The sequence below is a fragment of the Sorex fumeus genome, unplaced genomic scaffold (assembly GCF_029834395.1).
Source record: "Sorex fumeus unplaced genomic scaffold, SorFum_2.1 ptg000064l, whole genome shotgun sequence".
Classification (NCBI taxonomy): Eukaryota; Metazoa; Chordata; class Mammalia; order Eulipotyphla; family Soricidae; genus Sorex; species Sorex fumeus.
This window is the reverse complement of record NW_026606121.1, coordinates 3520832-3541490: the sequence shown is the minus strand read 5'-3', so window position 1 is coordinate 3541490 and position 20659 is coordinate 3520832. Positions and strand designations below refer to the sequence as shown.

Genomic DNA, 20659 nt, shown 5'->3' with positions numbered 1-20659 from the left:
AGGAAGAGGTTCTCCCTTCTCCATTCTAGCCAGGACTCAAGTTACCCGAGCATGTCCTGCCTCAGCCCACATGCATGACTTGGTGGAGTGCAGCAAATGCCACCAAGTTCTATGGGGCAGGAGAAACAGAAACCACATGTGGGTGGGCTTTATCAGCTTCAAGTTCAGACTGAGCGAGGTGCTGCCAGCCCAGCCCGGGCTGGGGTCTGGGACGGCCCTTCTGCCCAGGCACCCCACGCATCAGGGGAGTCTCTCCTTTCACTTGACCTTCTGACTATTGATTTGTGCCACAAACCAAAGATGAAGATGGAGTCCCTAGGCCCCAATGAGGGAGGGTCTCTGCCGGACTGGCCTCTGGGGTCTGGCTTCTCCAGACCCGGGCTTCTCACGGGCTCCCGCAGTTCCCAGATGCCTCCTGCTGAGGGTGGCCTTGCAAAGCTCTGTAGTGACTTGCAGAATCCCCCAGAATCTGTGTCTCTGGGGTCTCTGCCTGCTCAGGAAGCTGGAGGAAGGAAACAAGAGGTGGCGGAATGCATGACGTTTATTTACAAGAATCCAAGTTACATATGATACAGGCTTTTTACACACAGCAGTTTAAACCGTCACTGCATCTTTACTACCGAAGGTTAAGGAAAAATTTAATAAACTATTTTATACAAAGTGACGGGTTGGTCATGCAACACTTTACATTTTGTAATCTTCTGCTAAGTGCAAATTCTAGATTCTTCTCCAGTTTTAAGGCAAGTAGAAGGGGACGGTCACTCTGGGGAGTCAGCACGGTGGTTTGGGAAGGCAGCTTCGCCCCCAGATGGGGCTATTTGTCTCTGACGGGGGCTGGCTGCCACGGGGTTCTGGCATCTGTGTTCTACGGCACCTGTCGGTGGGGTCAGCTGGTGGGGGCTCTCGGCAGCGCCCTCCTCACCATGGCGTGGTGGGCTGGGATGCAGGAGGCTGGCAGCTCGGAGCTCCCTGCCAAGGAACATCTTCTGTTTCCTTTCAGTCTCCTCCCTCCTTGGCCCGGGACCTTCTGGCCTGATCCTACTGGGCTGCTGGACATCAATGCCAAGGCCTGTGGGTCACTAGACCCATCCCCGCAGCTGCCCGACTCTGTGGATCCACATCCTGTGGGTTCCGTTGGAAGATCCATTCACTTTAGGAGGCTGAGGAGGTCCCTGTGCTCGAGGGCCCAATGAGTGCTGTCACTTGGGGGGGGGGGGAAGGTGACAGCGCCTGGGTTTCCCTGCCCATCTGGTGGGCAGATGGCTCAACACTCAGATACTCTCAGGGGTGTGGGGGACACGCTTCATTAAGCCATGCTGAACAATGCCAGCAGTGTGCCTGGGGCAGAGCTTTCCCAGGGCAGGGCCAGGCAGGCAGGCCAGTGGCAAAGGTCAGGCGGTGCTCCACGCCAGATGATCACTTGCCTCCATCAGGTTTCACTGGAGGGGCAGCCAAGACCTCACTCTGCACTGAGTGGATGTCGGGGGGGCGGGGGGGGGAGACGACAGAGAAGGTGGCACGTGCAAACACAGTGCAGACTCGTGATCACTGGAGTGCAGGTGTGGCCAGTGGATCCGACTGGACTTCTGGACATCAAAGCCAACAAAGCCAAGGCCAACCCCATGGCCGCGGCAGAGCCCTCCTCCTTGTGCCTTCATCATTAAGACAGAATGTGGGAGGAGGGCACCAGCACACCCCCAACGGGGCAGCATTCTGGGGGACAGGACCCCAGGGAAAGCCTTATCCCCACCAGATTTCAGGAGCAAAGGTGATGGCAGAGAAGGCTCAGAGCCATCGGGCTGCATGGGGCAGCCTTCAGGCCTGTCCCTGCTCCTGTGAGGACCTTCCAGCTGGCCCTCGGGAGTTGCCGGCAGGAGCAGGTTTCTTAGACCGGGGAGAGAAGCTCTAGCAGGTCACAGAAACCTGGGTCAGTTCTAAGTAAACAGTGAACAATTTTTAGAGAAACTACAAAACAGAGCCCCCAGCAGTGAGATGGCTCTGTGGGGGCTCCCGTGAGTGGCTCAGGAGGGAAGTGGGGGAGCCCCTGAAAGGTCTGCGCATACCAACCCACCACCTTTCAGCTTGGACTAACCTGAGCCTCAGAGAGAGAGGCTGGGTCGGTGCAGAGGGTGTCTGTCTCAGTGGTCCGAGTGCAGGGGTGGGGCAGGAGAGCTGGACTGTACCTGCTGCTACCTCGGCTCTGCCCCAGCTGTGTGGTGGGGAGGAAGGCCTACGTGGTCTGGGAGGGAGAGCGGTGGTGGCAGCAGAGCGGGCAGCATCCTCAGTCTTCTGCAGGAACGCGCGGGACACGGAGGGCTTGCCCGGGGCCTGGGACCATGGTGCTGGACGCCAGGAGGATGGCAGAGTTCTGCAGGGAGAGGGTGTGGCAGTCCCCAATCTCTAGGGAGCCCCATTTCAATCCTGAGTGGGTCCCAAGGCATGTGGGCTGCCAGTCACTTTGCAAGGGGTAGAGGTTCTTCCTGGCCTGGCCTGGCCTGTGTGGGGTCACTCCATCAGTCCTACTTGAAGGCATGGGCAGAGCTATCTTAGGGGTAAGGGGACCTCACTAACCCACCCACACAGGCTGGGGCTGCTCAGTGGGAACTGTGCGTGGGCTCCTGGCCATCAGAAGCGATGCCGGGGCTGGGGGCCAAAGTGCATGGGCAGGTTGTGCTCCAGGGGCATGTGGACAGGTGCAAACTCATAGTTGACCCGTACGTTGGGCAGCGGGGGCACATAGGGTGCAGGGATGGGGCCCATGTTGAGGGGGAAGTTATTGAACATGGGTCGGACAGGTGGCATAGGGAAGGGCGGGGGCACGAAGGCGTAGGCGGGCATCTGTGGCTGGTGCAGGTTCTGCGGGACAGGTCGGGGTAGTGCCTCCATCCGCTGCACTTTCTCAGGAGGCTTCTCCAAGGGGGGGCCGATGCGCTTGAAGGTGTTCTCTGAACAGAGACACAGGGAGTTAGTGGGCGGTTGACGGCTCAGCACCACTGTGTTCGGGTCAGCAATAAACTATTGGAGAGATAGTACAAAGCTTAAGGGGTCTGCTTTGCGTGCAGCTGATCCAGCTCAATCCCCAGAACCACGCCTACCCTGGACCACTGGGAAATCTCCAGAAGAGCTTGGAGTAGCTCTGGGTCACTGCCAGTGCTTGAAGTCTTGCACCAGGCAGGCACCTCTCTTGAGCAGCATCTGTGTTAGCCATACTTGGTGATCAGGGATCGTATGGGGTGCCGGGGACTGAACCCAAGCGCTGTACTACCTCTCCAGTTCATGCAGAAATCTTTCCTATGCAGAAGAGTGGCTGAAGAAAGCACCCAATGTCCCCTGGGACAAACCCTGATGCCCTCCTGTGATTGGTGAAATGGGGTGTTCCAGCAGAGAGGGAGAGCCTGTGTATGACATCTGTCTGGAGAGTGTGACTGGCTGAGCCACTCACACAAACCCCATTTGTACGCAACTCCGGTAAGGGAAGGAAGGGCTTCCATCTGACTCCTACTCTAAGGACCACTTTTTTTTTTTTTTTTTTTTTGCTTTTTTTGGATCACACCTGGCCATGCACAGGGGTTACTCCTGTAACTCCTGGCTCTGCACTCAGGAATTACTCCTGGCAGTGCTCAGGGAACCATATGGGATGCTGAGAATCGAATCGGGGTCGGCGGCGTGCAAGGTAAACCGTGCAAGGCAAACACCCTATCCGCTGTGCTATCTCTCCAGCCCCTGCCTCCTACTCTAGCCCACCTGGTACTTCCTCACCATCAAGATGAAGCAGAAACCTCCTTTAAACTAAGAGGGGACCCTTGCTTCCTGCTCCCAGAGTCTGGGCTGGGCAGCACTTGCCTCCATTCTTCCTTTTCTGCTCCTCTTCGGCCTCCTTTTGGATTTCTTCAATGAGCTTCTCATCATCCTCCTGAAAGGAAGCGACAGGTGGGTGGGCGCAGTCTCAGCAGCCCTGAAGGGGCTTTTATTTTCCTGGAGTGCCTCAGGAGTGGGCCAGACTGGTCATGTGCCAGTTGGCTGGGTGGACAGAATGCTGCATAGCTCAGGGGGCAGACTGGCCAGTCCACAATGAGCCCTCAGCAGACCCTAACGGCATGACAGCAGCCTGGATCAGGACTTGGGCACCCCCATAGAGTCCCTTGGTCCCCACCGGGTATTATCTCTGAGTGCAGAGTCAGGAATAAGCTCTGAACATCCCTGGGTGTGGCCCCCCAAACAAAAAAAAGCAAAGAGGTACAGCTTGTAAGATGTTTTCCCAGGATTTCCTTCAGTTGTTTTTCACAGTTCAAGGGAGACTTTGTCTTGCTTATAATTATGATTATTATTATTATTTTTTTTGCTTTTTGGGGTCATACCCAGCGATGCACAGAGGTTTCTCCTGGCTCTGCACTACGGAATCACCCCTGGCGGTGCTCAGGGGACCACATGGGATGCTGGGAATTGAACCCAGGTTGGCCACGTGCAAGGCAAACGCCCTACCTGCTGTGCTATTGCTCCAGCCCCTTATGATTATTATTAAGTGTCGCTTGCGCCAGTGCCACTTCATAACTTGATAACTGTGGTCATGCCACCATCAGTAGAGGGATCCTGACTGCAAGGCCCCTGATGGCACAGGACAATCCTGTTTCCTGGGAACACTGACACCCAGGTTCCAGAGTGTAGGGGTAGCCGGCTGTGACAAATGCTTAATACTCATCCACAGTGCCACTCCAATAATTCTCTCAGGGAGAACCCACAGAAAAAGACCTCGGACAGGCAGTTCCAGTCCCCTTAGCTTATTCGATTTGGACACGGGGTATTCTGTTCATTCTTTTTTTTTTTTTTGCTTTTTGGGTCACACCCAGCAATGCACAGGGGTTACTCCTGGCTCTGCACTCAGGAGTTACTCCTGGCGGTACTCAGGGGACCGTATGGGATGCTGGGAATCAAACCCAGATTGGCCACGTGCAAGGCAAACGCCCTACCCACTGTGCTATCTTTCCAGGCCCTGTTCATTCTTTTAAAACAGAGTCTTGCACGGTCGGCACAAACCAGCACTGTGCGGGGTGCAACCCAGTCCCTTCCCTCTGTCAGGGCCCAGAGCGCCAAGGTTTGGAGCACACGCTCTGTATGCTGGAGCTGAGTCCTGCTGCTGAGGCCGCCTGCCCTGCAACCCACCCTGTGAGCTGCCCCTCACTCGGACCCTAGTGGAAGCAGTGACCTTCCATCTCAACAGCGATTATTTCACTAGAAAATAACAGCGCTTAACTAGCTGAGCAAGGATTGTTACCATAAATAATGAGTAAATTGTTAGTTATACCTAAATTCTTGGGTTAGATCAGATTTCAGCATTTGCAGGCATCACAAAGCACTGAGTTTAGAAACTAAGAACTGAAACAATGTCTTTTAGGACTACAAAGATTGCTGTATTGCATGTCCCTGGGAGCCCCTCACCTGCCCAGGTCTGACTGCTGCACTGCTGGACTGACGGAGCTGGCAGGCCAGCTGGGGCTCCCCTAGCACTGCTTGAAAGCCACTTCCCAAACTCAAACTCATTTTTTTTCCCCCAAAAGGAAAAAATGACATTTTTAGCCAAATATGTTAGACTCTGTGGGGAAGATTTTTTTTTTAACTTCATCAGAGGCAAAAGTTCTTAGCACTGTAAATTCCTAAAGTCAAAGCAGATAGAATTGGATTTTATAAAGGGCAAATCTTATTTTACCATGATTAAAAAAATAACATTGAAAAGAATGGAATGAAGTCAGGATTAAAATGGACTTTGAGAACCCACATGAAGACTGGCCTCTCATCAGAACCTTTCCCGGGTTTGGGCTGAGCGACGGCTGGGCTATTTGAGGCTTCTCTGAAGATGAGTCCCCAGGGAACATTCTAGGCACCTCTGGTGAATAAGGACACTTGCAAAGAAGACCTGCTTTTCTGCAAATCTAGGACATACCTAAGCTGCTGGAAATGGGGAACAATAGGAGGAAAGCTGATGAGCAGGCGGGTGCGGGGGTGGCTCCCAGACTCCTGGGCCCCAGCCCGCTGCAGGCTGAGTCGGCACAGGAAACAGGTCTGCCGGGCTCACCCGAACCGTGCCTGAATGCCACAAAGAACGGGCCTGATGCGAGGGCGGTAGCTTTAGGGTTCTAGAGAATGGGGTTTGGGCTACACCCCCACACCAATTCTTACCACCTACTCTGGGGCTTCCATTCATTTTCACAGCAGATTTATTGCAAGAAACTAGCATTTTTCTCACAAGAGAATCTCAAGAGATGGAATCTCAGTAACAACTGGGAGTGAGGCACTACTAAAAATCCCCACTCGTCAAATGAGGAAACTGAGGTTTAAGCCCAGCGTTTTCAGTCTCAGAGTCAGAGCTCTATGTTTTTTTTTGGGGGGGGGGGGGGCGGCGATGCTCTGTGGTTACTCCTGGCTTTGCACTCAGGAATTACTTCTGGTGGTGCTCAGGGGACCATATGGGATGCTGGGAATCGAACCCGGGTCGGCCACGAGCAAGGCAAACGCCCTACCTGCTGTGCTATCATTCCAGCCCCAACAGAGTCAGAGCTCTAAACCACCAAACCAGAATTGGATTCTGGAGCAGAACAACTAGAGGGGCCTTAGATATTGGCTCCATACCACCCTCAGCACTATCCACGATAGCAACTCTTTTAGTTACTATGTTCTAGAAAGACTACCTCGGCTGGAGCTATAGCACATCACATATGCCACTTGCCTTGCATGTGGATGACCCGGTTTGATCCCCAGCATTCCATAGGGTCCCCCAAGACTGCCATAAGTAATTCCCGAGTGCAGGGCCATGAGTAAACCCTGAGCATCACTGGTTATGGAAAAGCAAACAAAACAAAGAGATAAGAGTACTTCCACCTTCCTTGAAACATAAAAGGGTGAGAGTTTCTTCTCTTTGGAATCTTTCTCCACTTACAAGAGAACAGGGTAAAATACCCCCTCCACCAGGAGAGGAGGTCTGACCCTGGAAATTATTAGGGAATTCTTTGGCATTGGCTCAGTCGGAAGTACACGGGCCAACCCTCAGATCCACTAGAATGGCCTTAATGACTCTCCACCACAAGGGCCCTGAACTGGAGAGCCAGGCAGCTCACATTAGCCAGCCTTGCTCAGAGCCAAAGGTCATAAGTCACCTTCTGCCCATGATCAGGTGCCACTCATCTCAAAGATGAACACGGACAGTGACAGGGGGCCACCACACTGTTCGTGCACTCTGTGGGAATGCACAGAACATTTTTTTTTTCTTTTTGGGTCACACCCGAGTGATGCACAGGGATTACTCCTGGCTTTGCACTCAGGAATTACACTCCTGGCGGGGGACCATATAGAATGCTGGGAATTGAACCTGGGTTGGCTGCATGCAAGGCAAACACCCTACCTGCTGTACTATGCTCCAGCCCCCACATTGAACATTCTTTCTCAAATAAGTGTCAGAACATAGCAACAAGCTGGAAACATGCCTCTGGATCCCAGCCAGGCTGAATCTCACACCTAGGGCAGCTTGGAGGGGGGCAGACAGTGGAACTCACCTACCCCAACAGAGCCCCAGAAGCCGAAAACCCCAGAACTCCATCGCCACCATGCTCAAGGCTGATCTCCACAGACTCGGACGAGCATCACCCATGAGCAAATCTACTGAAAAACTCAGGTTTGTGGGTTTTGTGTCCAAAACCTCCAGGCCTGCGGAGTTGGGAATGAGCCATATCCTCCCATCTCCCAGTATTTCTGGGAGCCTGGCAGTCACACCCACGAACTGCCTCAGGTGCCAAATACCTCCAGACACTAAGTCACCATCAGGTTAAAAACTTAACTACAGCTGTATCAACCTATTTAAAATGTTACAATTTCTAGAATGTCAGCTGTTCCACATCTTATACTGACATCACTGATTTACCAGGAGTAGCACACTACATTGGACAGGGTGTGTAAAGTAGAAGGCAACTGATCTCAATTTGAAAAAAAGAAAAAAATTTACTAACATGCTGTTGCAGGTTGAGCACACAAGGCTCAACCTGCAACAGCATGTTAGTAAAGGGCTTAATGGCTCCGGGCTGAGATATAACAATCTTCACACACTTTCTTCTAAGGAAATTTTAATCATTTTTAGAAGATTATTCCTAAAAAGCAATACAAAATAATTATTTAGGGCCTGTTATTGGGGTAGGCTTGGGTGGTGGAAGGGAAAATTTGAAATATTGGTGGTGAGAAGGTGTAATGGTGGTAGGACTGGTACAGGAATACGAAATGTAATAAATTATTGTGAACAACTTTATAAAAATTCAATATGCCAAAAAAAAAAAAAAGAACATTCTTCCTCCTACAAAAACTAGAGCTTGCAGTCTCAAACACAGTAAAGCAAGATTGGGGGGGGGGGGGGGGAAAGGCTTAACAGAACAACACAAAGTTGCCCGTAGTAGAGATAAATCCTGGGAACATTTTGGTGTTTTCCCTACTAACTGTCCTGCCAGCTCCAGACCTCAGGCTGCCTCCCAGCCCCCACTGCCATGCTTGCCTGGAGCTCACTTTCAGAAAGCCCTCAACTCCGCCTAAGAGGCCACAGTGCCTTAGCCGTGGACCAGGCTCGTCACATACAGCTACTTTTTCCAGCTGCAAGGGATGCCAGGGATTTTACCCAGAAGGAAACTGAGGCTCCAAAGTTGCAGTGACTTACTGAGATCAGTGAGTGGTGAAGAAGGAAGCTGGGAGCAGGGAGAGAGCTGCCTTCCCTCTGCCTTTCATCCGTAGAGGCCTGGCTAGCTTTCCCAGTCAGCGCAGTCAAGGGTGAGAGGCCCAAGGGTGGGCTGACAGGGTGGGGGAAGTGGCTGAGTCTCCTGGGCTCACCTTTGCTCCCGCAGGTCTGGGTCCCAGGGCTGTTGCAGGAGGTGGGGGCGGCTGTCTGCCTTGCTTCCCCCCTTATCCCCTTGAACCCCCTCCCTCTGTGTCTGGTGTGGGCTTGATGGCGGCAGGTCCTGGGTCCCACAGGCTTAGATGAAACCACTCCTCTGCCCTTCCTGCCCACCCCCCTCACTTCCCCATCACAGCAGTACATTCAAACATGCACAGAAAATAGAGCATGGTTGGGCTGAGAGAGGGACTGGATGCTGGTCAGGGATCCAGATGTTCTGAGACAGGCAGGTTGCAAAAGACGTAGTGAAAAGGCAGCTGGGGTAGAAGTGAACCCCAGCCCTCGTTCTTGCTCCCCACGGACCATGAGGGGGAGTCAGCAGCAGCCACGAGGCCAGTGCACGTGCACACAGGGCTGAGGACAAAGGACTGTTGTGACTGAGAACAGAGTCTGGCGCCCAGCAGTTGTGGAAGGAGTGGTTCCATAGAGACAGCGGGGCATCATAACGGGGGTTATTTCCTTTCCTTGAGCTCCTTTGAGCTCAGCAGGCCACAGAAAATGCTGGAAGACAGACATGCCTGTTGCACATGGGGATGGTTGGGGATTAAGGCGAGAGCATGAGGTGGAGGGGAGGGTCCAGCCTCTCCAGAACACCAACTCAGCACTGCTGAGCAGCGGGAGAGTCACCAGAGGCTTATGGGAGGGGAGAAAAACGGAAACACCCAACTCCTCAATAATAAAGCCGGGCAGCACTGCCCAAGCAGCGGCATCTGGGCAGGAGGAAATGAAGAAGAGCAATATCAGGGGTTCAAATATGAGACAGATGCTTCCACCAAGCAGGTAAGAGCAATAACCAGCAGCCAGGGCTGAAGGGTCCCAAGACAGACCGCCAAGAGTTTGGCACCAGGCTGCTCTGGACAGAGCTTCTCAAAGTCCTTCTGAGCCCAATTTTTTCAACATTTGGGTCACCAGTCTGACAGCCCCCCGTGACCATGGAGGGAACACCAGCAACCGTTCTTTCTGAGCTTCTCCCCCCGAAAAGGTGACCGGGAACTGTGAACCAACCGCTTTCTCCTGGATGGCTGGGCTGGGGCTGGGATCCAGGTCCTGTGTGGTCACAGCTGTTGTTAATAAACTTGCTATGACTCTGTAAACGCTTCCAAGGAGCTGAGGATTTAGTTTCAAATTGTTCCCAGATCTGCTGCAGATCGATGAGCAACAGCACACCCTAGGCCCCCAGCACCCAGTTGTTCTCCTCTGACAGGAAATTGGGGGTAGGGCAGGCGGAGGGTGCAGCACTGGAGTGGCACATGTCGAGCAGCTGGGATGTGGACCACAAGCTCCTGGCTGGCACGTGCTCAGTTCCAAGGGCCAGTGATGGGGAATGTCACTAGGCAGGGGTGGTTGGCAGGGTTGAGGGTCTGCTGCTTGCTGAAGGCTCACACACCCTGACACCTGGCTCATGGCTGAGCCATGCTGCCAGGGCTTCTTCCCTACCAACTAAAACTTGGACAAAAGGAAAGGAGTCCACTGCAGGGCCCTGGGCTGGGGAGGTTCCTGAGCTCGGAGACTCAGAGGCCTCTATCCCCGAGGCGCTCAGTGAGATCTCCTGTGAGGGACCTGGAGGCTAACTTCCTGGAGCCCCAAAGGAAAATGAAATGCTCAGCACGGACAGCTAGGCAGCTGTGGGTCCGCCACCGTGGGACTCACTTCATTCTACTCTTCGTAAAATGAGTTTTCGACCTAAGTCTGGATGCTCTTTTCTCTGAGGTTTCTACCCCTCCCTCCCCAGTCCTCCCTACAATTCTTCTTTCCCTCCATTCTTACACATCCTCCATCCTTGGTCACCCAAATCAGAGTCCCAGAGCGGGTCCTCCTGGCCCTTCAGAAAGCTACTGACTGTAGGCCGGTCTGAGGTGCTGTGTGAGAAAACACGGAAACAAATAAGCCCGGGCCTCCCTTCACGACCCATACATGTTCTCTCTGGCTCAGGGGACTGTCAGAATCCCAGCCTCAGCAGAGCAGGTGCCACAGGCCACATGCTGGGGGAGAGAGGCAAGCCTTCGGACTGAATGGCTGGACGAGACAGCACCATACTGCAAACAGGCTGTCAAAGCCTTGGGGTCTATTTGAAGGGAATATGCTTCAAACTCTTTTTTCCCCTCTATTTGGGTCACACCTGATGTTGCACAGGGGTTACTCCTGGCTCTGCACTCAGGAATTACTCCTGGCGGTGCTCGGGGGACCATACGGGATGCTGGGAATCAAACCCAGGTCAGCCTCATGCAAGGCAAACAATGTGCTATTGCTTCAGCCCCATGCTTCAAACTTTTATTAAGAAAATAAAATCGGTTCATGGGGGCAAGAGGGTGGCTGGAGTCAGAGTAAAGTGTGTGGGGTGTTTGCTTTGCATGCGGCTGACACGGGGTTCGATCTCTTCCACCCTATATGGTGCCCTGAGCACCACACTCGAGTCATTCCTGAGTGCACAGCCAGGAGTAAGCCTCATGGCCCAAAACAGAACTGAACAAACAGGTTCATGGGGGAGACAGCTGAAAGGGCTGGAGCACGTGCCTGGCGTGTGGGTGCGCTGGGTTCACTCCTTCAGTGTCTATTCCACTGGAGTGCGCCTTCCACATGAAAACCCAACCAACTAAAGCCTGCAAAGCAGGAACAATTTTCTGCAGTTAGCTTCCTGTAGCCCAGATCCAAGGTAAACATGTGTTTGTCCTGCATTTCCAGACTGACGTGCTGGAACCTAGACACCAGGTGGCTGCTCTAACCATCTTGTATATACTGACCAGGCATGGACCAGAGTTGGCATACTGGGCACAGAGCCAAGAGTAACCCCTTAGCATCACCAGGTATGGCCCCCAAAACAAAGCAGCAATAACAACAGAAGCCAAACAAAAAAGAACCTCCCCAAAACCAAAAAACTGCACCAAAAGACCAGAGTCAGCATACTTGGGTCCAGTCATATCCCAGAATAATCCTCCCTATGGCAAAATAATGTTTGCTCATTTACATGTAGAGATTTGGCCTTGCATTGTATCCCTAAAGTAGAAAACTGGCTTGATGCGATTGCAATATTCCCCCTTCCTTCCCTCTTTCCTAAAAAGACACTTTTGAAGAAACAGTTTTGCCCAGGACTTACTCCTGGCTGGTGCTGAGGAATTACTCCTGGCTCTGTGCTCACAAGACATCTTATTTCATAAGACTCTCAGCTGAATGTGTTTGGTTAATATTTCTGGCTTTGGGCTCCACCTGGCTGTGCTCAGGCCTTACTCCTGGAGGTGCTCAGGGGATCATAATACAGTTCTGGGCATGGAACTAAGCTGGCCAAGTGCAAGGCAAGTGCTTCATCCCTGTGCTCTACATCTAGTGCTTGGCTTATTTCTGATAACTAACATAGTTAGTTATAACACAGTTACTAATCACCAGTCCAGCTCTAATCTGAAACTAGTACGGGCTTCCTGAGCAATTTCTAGCCATTACGATGAAAACTCAATTTGTTTCCAAATTACCAAGGGAAAACTCCCTCACTGACAAATATGAGAATCCTCCTGGCCTTGCCGGTTAATTAAGCCGGAGAACAGGCTCAGATGACAGGGCACGCTTTGTTCCTCTCAACTTCTGAATGGCTTTGTGTTCTCCGGAGCCCCAACAGATGCTGGGCTGGAATTCAATCAGTCTCCTGGTGAGAACCAAGGAAACAGGGCTGATCCCAGTTCTGATGGGAACGGGACAAATGGAACGAAATCTCTGGCAGCGGCTACCCAAGGAAATCGGAGGGATTTGTATTTGCCTGACCTTCCTCTCAAACTTTCAGAAAACATGAAGCCTTGCTCAGGATAGAAGATGATACCTGAATGAAGAAACAAGAGGCAACTGCATGCTACTGCACCCCAACAAGGTAACAGGACATGGCAGCTTCACGCTCACTGCCAGGGTGGGAAGGCAGGGAGGGCAGGGGAGGGGCAGGAAAGGGGGGAAGAAGGGAAATAGCTCCAATAGTCAGGCTGTTTCTCCCCACCCCCCTCCCGCCTGCTCTCTTTCAGAGAAGCCCTGAGGAAGACAGACAGCCCCTGCTGGTAGAGGAGCCTGTTTCCCCCTCAAGTTCTGAGCCAAGCAGTGTATAACCAGTGGACCCACCCAGGGAGGTCTGTCTGGAGGCAAGGAGCACCGCCACTCACCGCCCGCTGCCCGCCCTGAGCCAGTGTCCTCCTCAGATCAAACACCTTTCTCATTGCTGTGTCCTCAGCAGGAGCAGGGCTTCTATGGCCTGGGGATTCCAGAGGATGGAACACGCAGTCCAGAGGGTCATTAATTAAGTCTTACACTCTAGGTACTTGAGCCCCATAGATTACAGGATTTTTGTGTGTGTGGGGGGGGAGGGAAGGAGGAGGAGGCTTATAGGAGATTGGGCCTTTAGGGAGATGCTTAGGGACCATTTCTGGCTCTATGCTAAAGGGACCATATGTGGTGCTGAGGATTGAGTTAGGGTTGGCTCTATTCTAACTCTCTGGCCATCCTATGATTATCTTATTTTTTCCTGAGGCTGCTGATCTATGAGTATCTTACTTTTCATGAGCTGAAATCTGCTATGTATATTAAAAAAAAAAAAGTTGTAGGAGCTAGCTCCTGACAGTGCCTGGGGGACAAAAGAATCACACCTCATGGTGCTCAGGGGCCATTAAGATGATGTCGAGCAGTGCTGGAGTGAGACTAGGGCCTTCCTACTGTCTGAGTCACAAACTTGGCTTTAAAATCTCTTTTTAGGTTCTGAGACAGCTCAGAGGAGCCCTGGCTTTGACTGCCAGAACCACACGGTCCACCAGGCACCACCAGAAGCCAAGCCCCAAGCAAATTTGTTTTCAGATTTAAGCTACATCCAGCAGTGCTCAGGGCTTACTCCTGCCTCTGTGCTCAGGGATCATGCCTGGCTGTGTTTGGGGGGCCACACGAGGTGCCGGGGATCAAACCTGGGCCAGCCATGTGCAAGACAAGCACCCTACACACCTGATTATGTGTCCTCATTGAGCACTGCCAGGTGTGGCCCTCAGACCAAACAAAAGTATCCGCTATTATTATACTGCTATGCTGAGCCTACAAAGCAAGAGGCAGCTCTGCATTCACTTACAGTAGGGTCGGTCCACAGAGAGCATCTTGAACACTCTTGGCATGGAGCTCCAGGCGAGCGAGGGTGCTGGCAGAAATGGTCATAGCCATTGATAGAAACTCGGCAGAGGTAGCACATCTGGGCACCGCAGCGGCAAGACATTCGGTTGCAGCCCTCAGATTTGATAAGGCCGGTCCCACACTTGTGGCACTTTCTGATGCGCGCAGCGGTCATCTTTTCCTCGCTGGAAAAAGGAAACCGGGTTATGGACAGCAAGAGGCTGAAGAGCAAGCTTCACTCTGCTCTACACCGACTGCTACATCCCCCCTTTCGGAAAAAAAGCATTCAGCACACCCCCCAAATCTACCTTCTTTGAGTGAAGAGTCTGTGTCCCCCTGTTGTACCTGAGGCTACTGTCCTCCCCCATGGGGATGGGGGTGCAAGTAATGCCCACCTCGGGAAAATGCGGTACAGAGGAAAGAAAAATAATAGTAAGTACTCTTCTACCTATACCGACTGTGTGCACTCTGGAGTCATTAAAGAGCAAATCTTTCCCTTTTGTGCTGCTAGGGATCACAGAATCTTATGTTTCGAGGGATGCCCTCAACTACCAAGCCACACCTTCACCCTGAGGAATCCATCTCTTGAAGTCTGAAAACTCAGTTCATCAGCTTTATCATCAAAATTCTCTAGGAACCTAAATAATGTGCCTTATACTTTATTCTTCTTATTATTTTTTTTTGCTTTTTGGGTCACACCTGGCGATGCACAGGGGTTACTACTGGCTCTGCACTCAGGAGCTACTCCTGGTGGTGCTCAGGGGACCATATGGGATGCTGGGAATCGAACCTGGGTCGGCTGCGTGCAAGGCAAACACCCTACCCGCTGTGCTATCTCTTCAGCCCCTGTGCCTTATACTTTAAAAGGCAGAGAACAGACAGCCAGGAAGTCTAAAACCTTAGTAACATACACCCCTTGGGGTTTCAAATACACAAGATGGGGACGGTCCAAGTTAGCCTATAGACTCCTCCTATTAAAAGGGCTCATACTGCTATGTCAAAACGTCACTCCCAGACTCCCTTGCAACACATCAATCAAGCTGGACAATAGGAAAGTGTTAGAGGGCTTTCTGGTTTCCAGAAGCATCTAACTGATACTAGAACCACAACGACAAGTCTTGGTGCGCTGTTAAGAGTAGACGCAGCCGACAACACAACACTCACTATGTTCCTGCTGCTGTCAAAGCCGTCACTTGCCCATGTGGGGTCTGCGCTGCAAACTGAACCCCCGAGGGCTATGCTGTGCCCACCGGCATGAGGAAGCCAGTTCTGAATAGAAGACCCAAGGGATGCCCAATGGGAACATCCAGGACCCTAAGTGTGGGTCTGAAACTGGACCTCGTATTTCCACTCCAGCACTTTTCTGTTGCCCAAGTAGAAACTCAGTCTGGTGACCGGGAAGTCCTTCAATGCTGAGACTGTCAAGAGTTTGGGGCTGTTCTCTGAGCTGCATCCTTCCTGAGGTTCCAAATGTGGCTCCTCCCTTTTGGGGGGGGCAGTGGCACTGGGGGAATCATGCAGTGCCAGGGAGCAAAGCCAGGTTCCTGCATGCAAATCTGCACTCAGTTCATGAAACAATCTCTGGTTCCGATTGCTCACTTTCCTGTTGAGGAAGAACAGCCAGGTGAGTGCAGCACAGAAGCCAGATCCCAGTTTAAAACAAAAACGTGTTGGGAAATTGGCTCCTACTCACTTGGTCTACTTCTAATGACTGAACATGAAGGGAGCACTCTGGCTGGAGAAGAATTTACAGCCAGTGTAAAGTTATAGAACACTCCTGAGGATGATGCCAGAAATAGGCCCTGAGAACTAGCAGGTATGGCACAACACCCTGACCCAGGTTCCATCCCTGGCACCCCCCGCCCCCCCCCGGTGGTTCCCTGAGCACTGCCAGGAGTGATTCCTGAAAGCAGAGCCTGGACTAAACCCTGGACACCACTGGATGTAGCCCCCAAATAAACAAAACAAAAACAAGTTTTCTAAGTAAGAGCACCTGAGGAGGAGTCGGGTCACTTGGCCCTGGGAAGCTGCTGTGGCTGTAGTGTGAGAGCCGTGGAGAAAGAAAACAAGGCCACATGGACCGTTCCCCAGGGCTTGGGAAGAGGGCACACCTGCCTAGCGAGGAATAGATAAAGAAGGCTGACTTGCAACATGGCTATGCGCACCCCTGTGCTCCTGCATTCACAGGGACGTACACCCAGGAGCGAAGAGGGGTGCTGGCAGGGGCTGTGGTGATCACCCAGACAGTAATACCAAGTACAAAGTGGGACTGGGGAGAAACCACAGATGATTCTTTCAGGAAGAGGGCACTTTGCAACTTGATTCTAAACTAGGCAGGAAACACACAGCCCTACAGGAAGTGCTCCTGGGTAGGACAGGAAAAACAGTGTGAGTTGCAGCTCTGCCTGCTGACCTCGTGTCCAAACAGGAAGGTTTACTGCGCTTTTCTACATGACCATGTACAATCTTTTTTCTTTTTCTTTTCTTTTTTTTTAATTTTTGGTTTTTGTGTCATACCTGGCAGTGCTCAGGGAGCCACATGTAGTGCTATACTATCCTTTTGGCCCGCTACTGGAAATCTTTTTGGTGTGTGTGCCACACTTGGCGGTACTCAGGGCTTACTCCTGGCTCGGTGCTATGGGATCACTCCTGTTGGGGGTTCAGAGGACTGTATGGGGTGCTGGGGACTGAATCTGGTGTGGCCGTGTGCAAGGCAAATGCCGACCTGCTGTCCTATCACTCTGGCCCTGACTATTTGAGATCTTGAATTTTCCTCTGTAGTGTAAGATTTTATGTATGTTCTCATTGTTTATGGTGGCAAAATGCACATAAATAGCACTATTTTAAAGGGTACACTTCAGGGATATTTAGCTTATTCACAATGTTGTGCAACCATCAACATCATCCAATTTCAGAATATTTTTATCTCTCAAAAGAAAAGTTTATTGGGCTAGAGAGAGAGAGAGAGCACAAAGCTATCTCGGCTCACCAGCAGCGCCTTTGATGCCCACACACCACCGACCGTCTGTTCGTGGTGATTTATAGATTCCTTCAGCAGGGAAGTTTTGCCTATACTGCACACTCATGCCAGTGCCACGAATGAAGCGGTTCTAATGTCTATACTTGTACTTGGAGTCTGTTCAAGGCAGAATAGGCAGAATAGGTTGTTTTCCATCATGCTTTCCAGATTCTTGTAGCCTCTACCCTATCGCTGGAGCGATAGCACAGCAGGTAGGGCGGTTGCCTTACAAGCGGCCAACATGGCCGACCCGAGTTCGATTCCTCCGCCCCTCTCGGAGAGCCCGGCAAGCTACGGAGAGTATTCAATATGCCAGACACAGTAACAACAAAGTCTCCAATGGAGACGTTACTGGGCCCGCTCGAGCAAATCGATGATCAACGGGAGGGCCTTTACCTTTTCTGCGGCGAGGGAGGTGATAGAGGGCTCGCCTTGCATGTGTGAGGCCCCCAGAATAACACCCAAACACTATCAGGTGTGGCCCCCAAACCCAATTAAAACAATGAATGAATTCCAACCAAACTTCTACTTTAAGTTTTTTTTTTTTTTTTAAGCAGCAGTACTTCTCTTCTGGTATCAAAATTTTGTTTTCTATTTCTGCTGTTGGGCTGGAGCGACAACACAGTGGTAGGGTGTTCTGTCTTGCACACGGCCGGCCTGGCCGACCTGTGTTTGATTCTTCTGCCCCTCTTGGAGAGCCCGGCAAGCTAAAGGTTAGAGTATCTCGCCCGCATGGCAAAGCCTGCGTATTCGAACCCGTGACGTATTCGATATGCCAAACACAGTAACAAGTTTCACAATGAGACGTTACTGGGCCTACTAGAGCAAACTGATGAACAACAGGACAGTGCTACAGTGCTACCTCTGCTGTTATTCACGATCACGACCATCCTGTTATTCGTCGATTGCCTCGAGCAGGCCCCAATAACGTCTCCTTCGTCCTAGCCCTGAGATTTTTTAAAAAAGTGTCATATTCAAGGCTCTTTCAGAGTTAGGAGAATGAGACCCATCATTGTTACTGGTATTTGGCATATTGGGTACGCCATGGGGAGTTTGCCATACTCTGCCGTGTGGGCAGGTTACATTCTGCTGTTATTAGTTACCAAAATTTCCTTCCCTTAACATAATACAAATTTGTTCTTTATTTTCTAGGGGTTGGGGGGCTATCGGGCCACACCCGGAGGTGCTCGGGAATTACTCCTGGTTAGGCACACAGGGATCACTCCTGGCAGGACTCAAGGGACCATATGAAGTGCCAGGGATCACACCCAGATCTGCCACGTGCAAGGCAAGCACTCTACTGTACTATCGGTCCAGCCCCCAATTTGTTATTCTGTGGCTTTTCAGGGCATAAGTCCATCATAGATCTCATGAGAATAAACTCAAAATGATAGGAAGCTCACTCCGACTGGAGGCTCTCCAGAAAACTGAGCCGCTCTCTGCACTGTCAGCAGAATTCAGTTCCTCGAGGAATTGGTGAGAAGGGCCTATTTTCTTGATGACTGACCGCTAAAAGCAGTTCCCTATTTCTAGAAGCCACCACATTCTTTAATACTCTTCTTCCATCTCGTTGGTGGGAGATGCAGTTCTTCTCAATAACACCCCTGCCTCTGCCTGTCACCCCATCTCCATCTGACCAGTGGCGGCTACTGCTCCAAAGGAGCCGAATGAGGAAACTGGGCTCACCTGGATGATCTCAAGGTCCACAGTTACATCTGAAAAGTCTCTTTTGCCATATAAAATGACACTTGTCGGTTCACTGGTTCAGGACTAGGACATGCATGGGCATTCTGTGGACAATTATTCTGCTTCGCAAACTCGTGATAAAAAACACTATCAGGAAAACTTTTGCTTTAGCTCAAATTCCTGCTTTGCCACTTAGTACCTGTGTGATGATGAACAAGATGCCTGGGCCTCTGTGCCTCAGCAGGACTGTGAGTGGAGTGAAGGTAAAACATGATGTACAGAGAGACTCAGCAAATGTTCCACGCCCCATTCATTCCCACTTCTGCTAGTAACCAAACTTGCTCCTCATCTTTCAAACTTAAACCGGACATAAAATCATTCAGTTAGAGGTCATATTAGGTGTCTGCCCTGTGGTCCAGTGAATCAAAATAGAGGTATAAGCACATACATATATGTATATATTTACATACATACATATATATATAAATGTATATTCATCTATCATAACTTCAAGAACTCATCTCTTTCTTCTTTCCTCTGAGCTGGAATATAAATGTGGCTACATCTCAGTTACAGCCAGGCAGAAAGAAGATATCTCCTTAGTGAATGGCGAAACAAGAAGGAAAAACAACCTGGGTCTTTCAATGACCCATGGATTTGCGTGGTCAGGCTGGGAAGGCCAGGCTATTTTGTGAAACAGTAAGAGATTTCTGTGTTGAGTCACTTTACTGTTGCAACAAGTTAATATTCTGAATGTATTTAGCCATACAAGTGGTATATGGAACTGGTTCTTAATTTTTTTTGGGGGGAGGGCACACCCTGCAAAGCTCAGGGAGGCTCCACACTCAGGGATCATGTCTTGCAGTACTTAGGGGACCATACTGGGTGCCAGAGATTAAATCCGCATTGGCTGAGTGCAAGGCAAACATCCTGTCTTCGGTACTATCTTTCTGGCACCCTGGCTCTGAATGTTACTGATTGTATTATTTTGCAAGCTGAAGGTTGCAATTCTACTTTACATCTTCATATCACCAGTGGCTGATAGAAAACAGACACAAGTGACAGTAGCACAATTGAATGGAATAGAAACGCACCATTTATAGGATAGTAAGGAGCAGCATATAATATGCTGCTCGTGGCCTCAGAGACAGCTCCACGAGGCTGCAAAGATAGAGGCTCAGGAGCTAGGCACTTTCTGAGATTGCTCTAGTGGGGAGTGGCTTAGAAGTTTGTCCTTCCGACAATATTCATTCACATGCCCTATTTGCTAAAAGGGCAAGTACGCGTCAGTCAGGTCACTTACATAGATGTTCGGTACTTGATGTCATCTTTTTCAGCCAGCTCCTCACAGGTGAGGCCATTGTGCTCTTTCCAGAGTCCCTGACACTTCCTACAGGTTTCCTGGGGAGAAAAAAAAGACAAAGCGTCTGTGGTGAGTGATTACATACAAGTTTCTGTGCAACAACAGGGTATACAAACAAACTTCCCTTGACCTGAATTCTTTCAAAGGTCCCTATTACTTTCATCAGGGATAAATCTAAAGATAGCTCTCAATAGAAGAATCGTTAGGAAAAAGCATGGGGAAACCTCTCTCCTTCAGTGGCTGGGAATGCTTGGTCCACTGGCCATATAAGGCCTGTGCAATCAGATGGTCTGGCTGTGGTACATGACAAAGCAGACACCTATGCTTTTTGTCAGCAGCCCATGGCTTGTCTGCCAGTATTGTATGGCCTGTGAATGATGTTATAAATATCCAAATGACTCTTGGCAGAAAAAAGGTTTCCCACCCCTGTCTTAGATCAAAGAAACATTGCTCTCACTCACAGAATTTGCATAAGGCTTTCTTTTCTTTCTTGAGGGAGGCACATATGCACTCAATCTGTTGCGCTATCTCTTCACAGTACCAAAGCTAGGTT

General features: G+C 50.8%; 1 protein-coding gene across 2 annotated transcripts in view; it reads right to left on the bottom strand.

Annotated features, from left to right (window-relative positions):
* Positions 1-527: 527 nt before the first annotated feature.
* Positions 528-20659, bottom strand: part of RNF216 (ring finger protein 216) — a 114748-nt gene continuing 94616 nt past the window's right edge. For both annotated transcript variants that reach the window (XM_056128392.1, XM_056128393.1), the window contains exons 14-17: positions 20047-20144; positions 14001-14223; positions 3844-3913; positions 528-2945 (exon numbers count right to left, since the gene is read on the bottom strand). In XM_056128392.1, coding sequence (XP_055984367.1) covers positions 2626-2945; positions 3844-3913; positions 14001-14223; positions 20047-20144 — 711 coding nt within the window. In that variant the 3' untranslated portion in view covers positions 528-2625. The remainder of the gene's footprint in view (positions 2946-3843; positions 3914-14000; positions 14224-20046; positions 20145-20659) is intronic.